The following is a 12,673-nucleotide window of genomic DNA, read 5'->3' as shown; positions in this document are numbered from 1 at the left end:
CGTCACTCGAATAGTATGTATGGATACGCAGGCTGAGAGTCCTTTTCGCAAAGAAGACGGACTGTCACGAGAGTTCATACGGAGGAGGGTGATTGACTATTCGGACCAGGCCCCCACTGTATATCCTCTCGAGACCAACTTTACCAGGACACCAGCCATGAGCGAGCCATAGCCAAGCCTACGCTGTTTGAACCCCATCGGAGAACGACAGGGCCGAAGGACCAAGTTGTGGGGAACGGAGGAAGACCTCAGCCCTGACATCCACTGATCTAAGAAGTTAATGCTGTTGTCGAGCGCTCACACGTAGATAAAAGAGAAAATATGTGATAGCAATTACGGCTCATATTTCGCCCGAGAGAGTACAGTGTATACGTGATGGCTTACGAACCATTTTAGAAATAAAGCCAACACATCTCATACCCGTTTTACGACGCGAAATCACCTTGTCTTGGTACAGTTGGTCGCGACGCTATACCTTCGTTTCACAGCTCTCCAATCCTTTTAACATGCAAAAAAACATTTTCATATCGCGCTGTCAAACATGTAAGTAGTTTCCTTATTCCATTGTTGGCGTTTCAAAATATACTTGTTCAAATGGACATGGTCACGAGACAAAATTTAATCCACTGCATGGTAATGAGCCTTTCTCAGCAGTGTTTCTCCCCGATAATAAACCGATAAGTACCTTGACAATCAAAACGTTGATATCTATTTACTTATCATCTGACTTTTTACAAATCATTTGTCTAAATATTTCCTTGACGCCATCTCTATATTTCTTACCTCCCCCTAAACAGTACAAATAAAAGTTAATCCCATAATTGACATCCCAAAATTCCCCTATTATCAAAAATTGACAATTATATAGTAACTTCCAGTATTCGTCCTTCATATCATATTGGCGTTTGACATCAGGCAGTCCAATGATAACGTCATAAAGCCTAAACGGAATCGACGTCACGACGTAAGCAATACTGACGAGGATTAACATCCGGGTCAAATGAGTTGTCTCCTTTTCTCTTGTTTTCTGCGTTTTTTCGTTGACGCCCATATCTCCACTTTTCTCCGCTGCTTTCCTCAGTACGATTATTATCCATACGTTGCAAAATACAATTACAATGAAGGGTAGGACGGTTCCAAAAGCCAAATTAAATACCGTACCAAGTGTTTCGAGTTCAGGCGCGCCTGGGACTGTCATAATGATTGGACCCTCACCTGCAAAACATGACTTTCAAAAGTAAGGAAGCACTGAATAAATGAATGAACATGTTGAAGTCGTGGTGTGGAACATTTCCCCGTGATGAAATGCATTAGATACTGCATTACAATATCGAAGTCTGCTGACGAGGTTTATGCTCGAGAGGTTGGTTGGTGAACGGGACTACGATATTACATATTTTGCCCAAACGAACACAAGCCTGACACCTATACATTAACGCGTACAGTTGAAGCAGCTTGAAAAGCTGAACTTCAATGTAAGCACTAAGATTTTGACTGTGCAAAGGAAAACTTTCATCAATATTACAACAATTAGATGAATACTTGTTTTCAAAGTTCTGCTATAGTTTTTCGTCAATTGAGAAATTGCTCACCCTTAGTGTCACTTGGTTCATGTTTATAGGCAAAGAAAATGTAGACCTGGACTCCACAGATAACGATGAACGTCAAGACAATGGTGACGCATGCGCGGCGAGTCGTGCAGAGCCTCCGTGCGGCCATTGGGTTCCTGACTACGATTAGTCTGTCAATGGTCATCTCGGCAAGGAAGAAACCGGACAACATGCCGAATGTATGACCTTCATACCACATCAGTCTTAAATAAAAAAACATGAAAATAAATATAAAATTTCTCCCTGTCGATTTCTTGTTTGCTCATGTATTTAGCCGCACTTAACGTGCGTACACGAAAGCTTATCAACATTATTGTGCGAAACTGCTGTAATGATATCCAGATTAGAGGCTCGAAAATTAAGAGTTTTCTTAATTTTCTTCATTTGGCCTTTGATGATTTTTGAGGGGTCTGGGCAAAGGGCCGATTTTTTCAATAAAAATTGATATTTTTAAATGAAACTTTGCACATTTGAAGAGATTCAGGAAATAACCCTTTCAATTTCTTCAAATATTTTTAGAAGATGTTAAAAAATCAATGCACTACATATGTCAATGTACAAGGATACTTTGAATACAAAATGACTATTTCGTAACCATGTCAAAATCATTTTGTGCCCCAAAATTTCATTTCAGAAAAACCTAACCCCTGCAGTTTGAAGAAATAGGCCGAACCGTAATTCGAGGCCTATGTAGCATAGATATACCAGTATAACACTTGGATAATTTATACCAAAAGTTGAACTTACTGTTTCGCAAACTCTGATGGCGGCGATTCCTTAAACCAAAATATTGCACCAAGTCCTCGCCAACCCCACGCGAGCTCAATGAGGACTGCAGAATCAGCCAAGGCGAGGGCAGTCATATAGTTACACGTCGAAACGCGCCTGTTCTCCGCTTGCAGTGACATCACCATCGACATGACATTTCCAAAGAGCCCTGGAAGCACGATGACAATCCATGCGTACTCCGTGAAGACTACGTACAAGATCCGGAGGGCTTCCACCGCAGGGTCCACTTCTGTTGGACTCTCAGCCAATGCAGATGAAATATTCAAGTTGTATGACTGCGTGCTCATCTTTGCCGACACCGATATCTATTTGCAGGACAATTTGAGAAACCATGTTTCAAAATGCAATATTATTATTAGTAACATTTGATGAGTGTTGTTTGGAAAGCTGGCGTTTTGGTCTTTTTGTGCCTCTGCACGGTAATCATCCATTCGTCTAACTGCTCGAAAGACGATACATTTACATGTAAGGTGCGTGATATTCAATTTCAGGGTGATTATTCCAGGAACCATCGTGCTGGAAGCGACCGAGCAGTTATGGTGTCTGGTTGCTCTATATGGCCTGTACACCCCCCGAGGCTACTGTCATATAATATTGTATAACTTCTAGCTACATGTATTAGATCCGTACATGCGCGTGCTCTTGCATTCTCCGCACAAGTCTGAGTTACTATACATCGGGTTATTCAGAAACAAATGCCTGTCTTTAAAGTTCTATATCCAGAAGGTGGACACACAAAACGTGTCCAAAATTGTTCCCATGCCATACTTAGTGGTAGTGGTACATGTAATACTTCTGGTAACTCTCCATTTTCGAAACCTTTGAGTGAAATGAAAGGGTGTGCCAGACATGCCTGTCGGACAGTCATCCACACCACAACCAAATCACAGACCACACATCATTATTGCTTAATCATGGCCCGATCAGTCTGACGTAATGTTGTCGTCATTCATACGATACCGTGTCGATTTATCAGCGCAGTGTGACACCTCTCGCAGAGGAAGAACACAGATGCACAACACTGATAGATCGGCGTGAATAGCAGATTTGAACACAGTTATATGGGATATCTTTTTACGTCTCGGAATAGCGGCCGATCTATCTCTCATCCTTCTATAGTGCATCAATTTTATAACGGTTTCTCATCTACAAACACTCCTTCAGTAACGTGGATAACCCACAAAAAGCTTAGATAAAGGTTAAAGTCATGCTTGGGAATATTTTGGTTACCTTGTGATTCGATTTCCACATGCAAAACGATATGCCTGCTGTGCTGCAGTCTTTCGATTGAAGGAGAGTATTGCACACTTCATTGAATGCTCTTTGACATTTTTTTGGCATTTCTAGACAAAAATTTGCATACGTAAGCCTATATATTATCCCCTAAAGCACATCCAGTTTTGCGTCAATCGAATAGTGTTCAATGTAAAGATACGCAGCCTGAGTGTCCTTTTCGAAAAGAAGACTGCAGACTCAGGAGAGTTCATACGGAGGAGGAGGATTGACTGTTCAGACCAGGCCTCCACCGTATATCCTCTCGAGACCAACTTTACCGGGACACCAGCCATGAGAGAGCCATAACCAAGCCTACGCTGTTTGAAGCCCATCGGAGAACGACAGGGCCGAAGGACCAAGTTGTGGGGAACGGAGGAAGACCTCAGCCCTGACATCCACTGATCTAAGAAGCGCTCACATGTAGATAAAAGAGAAAAAAAATGTAGGTAAGGTATTACGACGTATAGTTTAACATTTAAATCATTTTCATATGGCGCTGTCAAACTTGTGAGTAGTTTCCTTATTCCCTTGCGTTTCAAAATATACTTGTTCAAATAGAATAAGATAGACGTTGATAAAATATTTTCATGGTCATGGCACAGGGTTTTATTTACAGTATGGTAATGAGCCTTTCTCAGCAGTGTTTCTCCCCGATAATAAACCGATAAGTACCGTGACAATCAAAACGTTGATATCAATTTACATATCATCGGACTTTTTACAAATCAGTTTTCTAAATATTTCCTTGACGCCATCTCTATATTTCTTACCACCCCCTAAACAATACAAATAAAAGTTTATCCCATAATTGACATCCCAAAATTCCCCTATAATCAAAAATTGACAATTATATCGTAACTTCCAGTATTCGTCCTTCATATCATATTGACTTTTAATCCCAGGCAGTGCAATGATGATGTCATACAGTCTATACGGAATTGACGTCACGACGTAAGCAATACTGACGAGGATTAACATCCGGGTCAAATGAGTTGTCTCCTTTTCTCTTGTTTTCTGCGTTTTTTCGTTGACGCCCATAACTCCACTTTTCTCCGATGCTTTCCGCAGTACGATTATTATCCATACGTTGCAAAATACAATTACAATAAACGGTATGACAGTTCCAAAAGCCAAATTATATACCGTACCAAGTGTTTCGAGTTCAGGCGCGCCTGGGACTGTCATAATGATTGGACCCTCACCTGCAAAACATGACTTTCAAAAGTAAGGAAGCACTGAATAAATAAATGAACATGTAGTAGTCGTGGTGAGGAATATTTCCCCGTGATGAAATGCATTAGATACTACAATGTACATTGCAATATCGCAGTCTGCAGTCGAGGTTTATGCTTGAGTGGTTGGTTGGTGAACGGGACTACGATATTATATATTTTGCTCAAACGAACACAAGCCGGACACCTATGGATGTACGGCTTGAAAAACTGAACTTCAATGCAAGTACTAAGATAGTAAACTTTCATCATTATTACAACAATCAAATGAATACTTGTTTCATTTGCTACTTGCTATAGTTTTTCGTCAAATTAAAAAAACTGCTCACCCTTGGGGTCACTTGGCTCATGTTTATAGGCAAAGAAAATTAAAAAAACTGCTCACCCTTGGGGTCACTTGGCTCATGTTTATAGGCAAAGAAAATGTAGACCTGCACTCCACAGATAACGATGAACGTCACGACAATGGTGACGCATGCGCGGCGAGTCGTGCAGAGTCTCCGAGCGGCCATTGGGTTCCTGACTACGATTAGTCTGTCAATTGTCATCTCGGTTAGGAAGAAACCGGACAACATGCCGAATGTATGACCTTCATACCACATCAGTCTGAAATAAAAACCGCGAAAATAAATATAACATTTCTCTATGTCGATTTCTTCTTTTCTCCTGTAGTACAGCCGCACTTAACGTGCGTACACGAAAGCTTTTCAACATTATTGTGCGAAACTGCTGGAATAATGTCAAGATTTGAGGCTCGAAGGTTATTAATTTTCTTTATTTTCTTCATTTGGCCTTTGATGATTTATTGAGGGGTCTGGGCAAAGGTTCGATTTTTTTCAATAAAAATTGATATTTTTAAATGAAACTTTGCGCATTTGAAGAGAATCAAGGAAATAAAACCTTTTACATGTAATTTTTTCAATATTTTCAGAAGATGTTTAAAAATCATTGAACTATGTCAATGTACACGGATACTTTTAATACAAAATGACTATTTCGTAACCATGTCAAAATCCTTTAGTGTCTCAAAATTTCATTTTAGAAAAACCTAACCCCTGTAGTTTGAAGAAATTTAAGAATTCCGTAGGCCGATCCGTAATTTGAGGCCAATGCAGCCTATATATAACATATGTACTAGTAAACACTTAATGGATAATTTATGAAACACTTGGGAAACTTACTGTTTTGCAAGCTCTGATGGCGGCGATTCCTTAAACCAAAATATTGCACCAAGTCCTCTCCAACCCCACGCGAGCTCAATGAGGACTGCAGAATCGGCCAAGGCGAGGGCAGTCATATAGTTACACGTCGAAACGCGCCTGTTCTCCGCTTGCAGTGACATCACCATCGACATGACATTTCCAAAGATCCCTGGAAGCACGATAACAACCCATGCATACTCCGTGAAGACTACGTACAAGATCCGGAGGGCTTCTACCGCAGGGTCCACTTCTGTTGGACTCTCGGCCAATGCAGATGAAATATTCAAGGTGTATGACTGCGCGCTCATCTTTGCCGACACCGATATCTATTTGCAGGACAATTTGAGAAACCATGCTTCAAAATGCAATATTATTATTAGTAACATTTGATGAGTGTTGTTAGGAAAGCTGGCGTTTTGGTATTTTTGTGCCTCTGCACGGTAATCATCCATTCGTCTAACTGCTCGAAAGACGATACATTTACATGTAAGGTGCGTGATATTCAATTTCAGGGTGATTATTCGAGGAACCATCGTGCTGGAATCGACCGAGCAGTTATGGTGTCTGGTTGCTCTATATGGCCTGTACACCCCCCGAGGCTACTGTCATATAATATTGTATAACTTCTAGCTACATGTATTATATCCGTACATGCGCGTGCTCTTGCATTCTCCGCACAAGTCTGAGTTACTATCCATCGGGTTATTCAGAAACAAATGCCTGTCTTTAAAGTTCTATATCCAGAAGGTGGACACACAAAACCTGTCCGAAATTGTTCCCATGCCATACTTAGTGGTAGTGGTACATGTAATACTTCTGGTAACTCTCCATTTTCGAAACCTTTGAGTGAAATGAAAGGGTGTGACAGACATGCCTGATGGACAGTCATCCACATCACAACCAAATCACAGACCACTCATCATTATTGCTTAATCATGGTCCAATGTCGATCAGTCTGACGTAATGTTGTCATCATTCATATCATAGCATGCCGATTTATCAGCGGTGTGTGACGCTCCTAAGTCTCTGTGTTCTCTACAGAGAAAGGATACCGACGCACGACGCCGACAGATCGGCGGGTACAGCAGATTTGACCACCGTTTTATGAAATATCTTTTTACGTCTCGGAATAGCGGCCGATCCATCTCTCATCCTTCTATAGTGCATCAATTTTATAACAGTTTCTCGTTTAATGACGTGGATAACCCATAAAAAGTTTAGATAAAGTCATGCTTGGGAATATTTTGGTTAACTTTGTGATTCGATTTCTACATGACAGATAATATGCCTGCTGTGTTGCAGCGCTGCAGCCTTTCTATTAAAGGAGACTATTGCACACTTCATTGAATGCTCTTCGACATTTTTTGCATTTCTAGACAACTAGAAGGCATTTGATACTGCGCATATGTAGGCCTATATGATCCCCTGAAGCACATCGAATTGTGCGTCACTCGAATAGTATTCAATGTATGGATACGCAGCCTGGGTGTCCTTTTTGCAAAGAAGACTGCAGACTGTCACGAGAGTTCATACGGTAGAGAGTGACTGACTGCTCAGACCAGGCCCCCCACCGTATATCCTCTCGTAACCAACTTTACCGGGACAACAGCTATGAGCGAGCCATAACCAAGCCTACGCTGTTTGAACCCCCTCGGAGAACGACAGGGCCGGAGGACCAAACTGTGTGGAACGGAGGAAGACCTCAGCCCGATTCGTGACATCCACCGATCTAATAAGTTGATACTGTTGTCGAACTCTTATATGTAGATAAAAGAGAAAAATGTGATAGCTATTACGACGCATATTTTAACATATAAATCATTCTCATATCGCGCTGTCAAACTTGCGAGTACATGTAGTTTCCTTATTCCCTTCCGTTTCAAAATATACTTGTTATGGAATAAGATAGACGTTGATAAGATATTTTCATGGTCATGGCACAGGGTTTTATCTAGTATGGTAATGAGCAGTGTTTCTCCCCGATAATAAACCGATAAGTACCGTGACAATGAAAACGTTAATATCTATTTACTTATCATCTGACTTTTTACAAATCATTTTGCTGAATATTTCCTTGACGCCATCTCTATATTTCTTACCACCCCCTAAACAATACAAATAAAAGTTAATCCCATAATTGACATCCCAAAATTCCACTATTATCAAAAATTGACAATTATATCGTAACTTCCAGTATTCGTCCTTCATATCATACTGACTTTTAACCTCAGGCAGTCCAATGATGATATCATACAGTCTATACGGAATTGACGTCACGACGTAAGCAATACTGACGAGGGTTAACATCCGGGTCAAATAAGTTGTCTCCTTTTCTCTTGCTTTCTGCGTTTTTTCGTTGACGCCCATAACTCCACTTTTCTTCGATGCTTTCCGCAGTACGATTATTATCCATACGTTGCAAAATACAATAACAATAAAAGGTATGACAGTTCCAAAAGCAAAATTATATACCGTACCAAGTGTTTCGAGTTCAGGCGCGCCTGGGACTGTCATAATGATTGGACCCTCACCTGCAAAACATGACTTTCAAAAGTAAGGAAGCACTGAATAAATAAAAGAAAATGTTGTAGTCGTGGTGTTGAACATTTCCCCGTGATGAAATGCATTAGATACTACCATGTACATTGCAATATCGCAGTCTGCAGACGAGGTTTATACTCGAGTGGTTGGTTGGTCAACGGGACTACGATAATATATTTTGTCCATAAACAAAAGCCTGACACATGTAGGCGCACCATTTCCGGCTTGAAACGCTGGCTGAATTTTAATGTAAGCACTAGGATGGTAAACTTTCATCAATATCACAACAATCAGATGAATTCATGTACTTGTTTTCAAAGTTTTGCTATAGTTTTTCGTCAAATAAACAGATTTCTCACCCATGATGTCACTTGGTTCATGTTTATAGGCAAAGAAAATGTAGACCTGCACTCCACAGATAACGATGAACGTCAAGACAATGGTGACGCATGCGCGGCGAGTCGTGCAGAGCCTCCGTGCGGCCATTGGGTTCCTGACTACGATTAGTCTGTCAATGGTCATCTCGGCTAGGAAAAAACCGGACAACATGCCGAATGTATGACCTTCATACCACATCAGTCTGAAATAAAAAACCATGAAAATAAATATGAAATTCCTTCATGTCGATTTCTTATTTGCTCCTGTATCCAACCGCACTTAACGTGCGTAACGTTGAGTAGAATTTTGAATGATTAAACAGTATCATGGCGACAGGAAAGCTTTTGAACATTATTGTGCGAAACTGATGTTAATACAATTTACAGATTAGAGGCTCGAAAGTCAAGAGCTTTTTTTCATTTTCTTCATTTTGCCTTTGATGATTTTTAAGGGGTCTGGGTGAAGGGCCGATTTTGGAATAAAAATTGATATTTTGAAATGAAGCTTTGCACATTTGAAGAGATTCATGAAAATAAAACCTTTAAATTTCTTCAATATTTTTTGAAGATGTAAAAAAATCAATGCACGTCATTGTACACTTAATACAAAATGACTATTTTGTAACCATGTCAAAATCCTTTTGTGTCCTAAAATTTCATTTCAGAAAAACCTAAACCCCTGTAGTTTGAAGAAATAGGCCGATCCGTAATTTAAGGCCTATGCAGCGTGAATAAGTATATTCTAGTCTAAGATAATATATACTGTAGAGTATGCATTATCCGGTTGTCTAAAGAACAGCGAACCCCAAGGAGGATACCGCGGTGACGTCACATCACGTGATCACATCCCATATTACTGATCGCTATGGCCAATCAGATTCAGTCTACTGACAGCACCAGCACTGAACACATCTCCACGTCTCACTGTCTGGTGCGCTCCTGTACACAAAAACACCAATAGACATGAAATATTGAGCGAACCCGTACTGATTCATTGAATAGCCATGTTCAGGTACGAATGTAACTGGTGCCTGATCAACAGCATCAGCATCACAATGGTTCATGGGAAGAACTCCGTTGAGAATGACGGAGATAAGCAAAAGTTGACAACTTTTCATTTTGCTGTCTGAACCTTGGAACATTACCACGTTTATACGAGGACACAGCAATTATAATAACAGAAGTCGTTTTGCGCAACGATGGACAACCTATGTAGTCTAGTCCTGAACACGGCTATTCAATGAATCAATACGGGTTCACTGTTATTAAGACAACCGGATAATGCATACTCTACAATACACTAGTGAACACTTAATGGATAATTTATACAAACACTTGGGAAACTTACTGTTTCACAAGCTCTGATGGCGGCGATTCCTTAAACCAAAATATTGCACCAAGTCCTCGCCAACCCCACGCGACCTCAATGAGGACTGCAGAATCGGCCAAGGCGAGGGCAGTCATATAGTTACACGTCGAAACGCGCCTGTTCTCCGCTTGCAGTGACATCACCACCGACATGACATTTCCAAAGAGCCCTGGAAGCACGATGGCAATCCATCCATACTCCGTGAAGAATACGTACACGATCCGGAGGGCTTCCACCGCAGGGTCCACCTCTGTTGGACTCTCGGCAAATGCAGATGAAATATTCATGGTGTATGACTGCGTGCTCATCTTTCCCCGACACCTATATCTTTTTGTAGGACAATCTGAGGAACCATGTTTCAAAATGCAATGTTTTTACCATTCTACGGAATTCCCCGAGCGAATAAGAATCCTTACTACCGAGTACGAGGCATGTCGACGTTTCTAGGATCTCGAACCCTGACACCGATCGTGAGTCCCTTTGCAGAAACGGCGACTTTTTTAACCGATGTGCCTACGTATTGCTTATAATAAACTGTTGCAGTCGGACGTAAAACTAAAGCACCATGCTTAGATTTGGTACGGGTTTCGACCGCACGCTCGCTCCACAAGCACACGAATAATAACATTTGATGAGTGTCGTTAGTCTTCATAAGCTTGTGCACGGTCATCATTCATTGGTCTAACTGCAGTTTATGCTCGAAATAAGCGTGATATTCAATTTCAGGATGATTATTCGAGGAATCATCGTAATGAAAGCGACCAAGCAGTAATGGTGCCTGGCGGTACACCCCGAGGCTACTGTCATATAATATTGTATAACTTCTTGCTGCATGAACATGTGTTAGATCCGTACACATGCTCTTGCTCCGCACAGTCTGATGTACTGTACATCGGGTTATTCAGGAAAAAATGCCTGTAAAGTTCTATATCCAGAAGGTAGACACACAAAATGTGTCGAAAAGTTGTACCCTTCTGCAATTTCTTCGTTATACATGTACATATTTTTCTTGTAAATATAAGCACAGGGTTATTACTGGAACTATTAAATGGTAACGAGATGTTTTTGATATTGCATGCCATACTGAACTTCCAGCGGTAATGCCTCCGTAACCTCTGCCCCGTTGTCTGGAAGCTTAGCAATGTCAATACATTGAGGGTCGAATGCATGCTGCTTATGACGACATTTTGGATAAAGACGTAAATTTTGGGGTAGTTGTAAAACAAGAAACACAGAAACGAAACAGAAACACAGAAACGAAACAGAAACACAGAAACGAAACAGAAACACAGAAACGCAGGAACGAAACACAGAAACGAAAAATAAATGGGTTTTCATAAAAGTTGGAATTGAGGCACAGGCATAGATGGCACCTCGATTGTAGGTATTATTTAAGGAGCTGTAGAGGCATGTTCCTAAAATATGCAATATGACGTCAGTTTATGCATATATTTATGAAGTTGTGACATATATAACACGCATGCGCAGTGATGTGCTGGCGGGAAAGTTGATAATGGCCGAAATGACAGATGTCATTTTTGACAGATCCGATCCATGTAAACACAATACCCCACGTGATATTGTTGATGGAAATGATTACAACCAATCGCGTTGGTCACATTTTCTCATTTAATATGTGTGTTACATACGTCACAACCTCATTAATATGCATGAACTGACGTCATAAGGAACATGCCTCTACAGCTCCTTAAATAATGCCTACCTACTTGATACTTTCCATGACCAAGTCGTTGTTATCGTCGTTAAAGTAAACTCTGAGGATGACTCCATCAGGGGCACGAAGGGAGTGCAAGTGTAACAAAAGCTGGCAATAACAATATGCACTCGAAAAATGCAAGGCCTTGGAAAAAATGAAAGCAATACCATAAAACCAACTCCATTTCAAAATGTAAACAAACACACGTGGCATTGTTAAAAATAACGCGAGTACGGCAATGTGACCTCATCTGGATGGCGCGCACGTGCACTATGTTTACATTTTGATGTCAACTTACTTGACCAATCAGAAGCCGGTTGACGCGTTCTCCCTAACAGCAAGTTTCCGGATTTTGAGGGAGGTTTATACTCATTTGCATAATGTATGAACTTCAGAACCTAGGAGCACCGCTATCGCTATCTTGAGGCATTGAGGAGGCTAAATGGGATATTGGAAAATGAGCATTTCTTCTTCCATCCGACAGAGTACCAGTTTTTGTTACACCAGCTTTTGCGGCAACAACCATGGCGACAGGATGGTGTCTGAGGACCAGAGTTCGCC

General features: G+C 40.9%; 2 protein-coding genes across 2 annotated transcripts; both read right to left on the bottom strand.

Moving 5' to 3' along the window:
- Positions 1-712: 712 nt before the first annotated feature.
- Positions 713-2,842, bottom strand: LOC135494023 (delta-type opioid receptor-like). Its single transcript, XM_064781774.1, has 3 exons — positions 2,358-2,842; positions 1,593-1,813; positions 713-1,215 (listed from the first exon to the last, which is right to left on the bottom strand). The coding sequence occupies exons 1-3, from the start codon at positions 2,684-2,686 to the stop codon at positions 713-715; spliced, it is 1,053 nt and encodes a 350-aa protein (XP_064637844.1). The 5' UTR covers positions 2,687-2,842.
- A 553-nt stretch (positions 2,843-3,395) lies between these two features.
- On the bottom strand, positions 3,396-11,040 carry LOC135493654 (delta-type opioid receptor-like). The gene is made up of 5 exons (XM_064781144.1): positions 10,375-11,040; positions 9,009-9,229; positions 6,088-8,639; positions 5,292-5,512; positions 3,396-4,876 (listed from the first exon to the last, which is right to left on the bottom strand). The coding sequence occupies exons 3-5, from the start codon at positions 6,414-6,416 to the stop codon at positions 4,374-4,376; spliced, it is 1,053 nt and encodes a 350-aa protein (XP_064637214.1). The 5' UTR covers positions 6,417-8,639; positions 9,009-9,229; positions 10,375-11,040; the 3' UTR covers positions 3,396-4,373.
- Positions 11,041-12,673: the final 1,633 nt, after the last annotated feature.

The sequence above is a fragment of the Lineus longissimus genome, chromosome 9, assembly GCF_910592395.1.
Source record: "Lineus longissimus chromosome 9, tnLinLong1.2, whole genome shotgun sequence".
Classification (NCBI taxonomy): domain Eukaryota; kingdom Metazoa; phylum Nemertea; class Pilidiophora; order Heteronemertea; family Lineidae; genus Lineus; species Lineus longissimus.
This window is presented reverse-complemented; position numbering and strand designations above follow the sequence as displayed.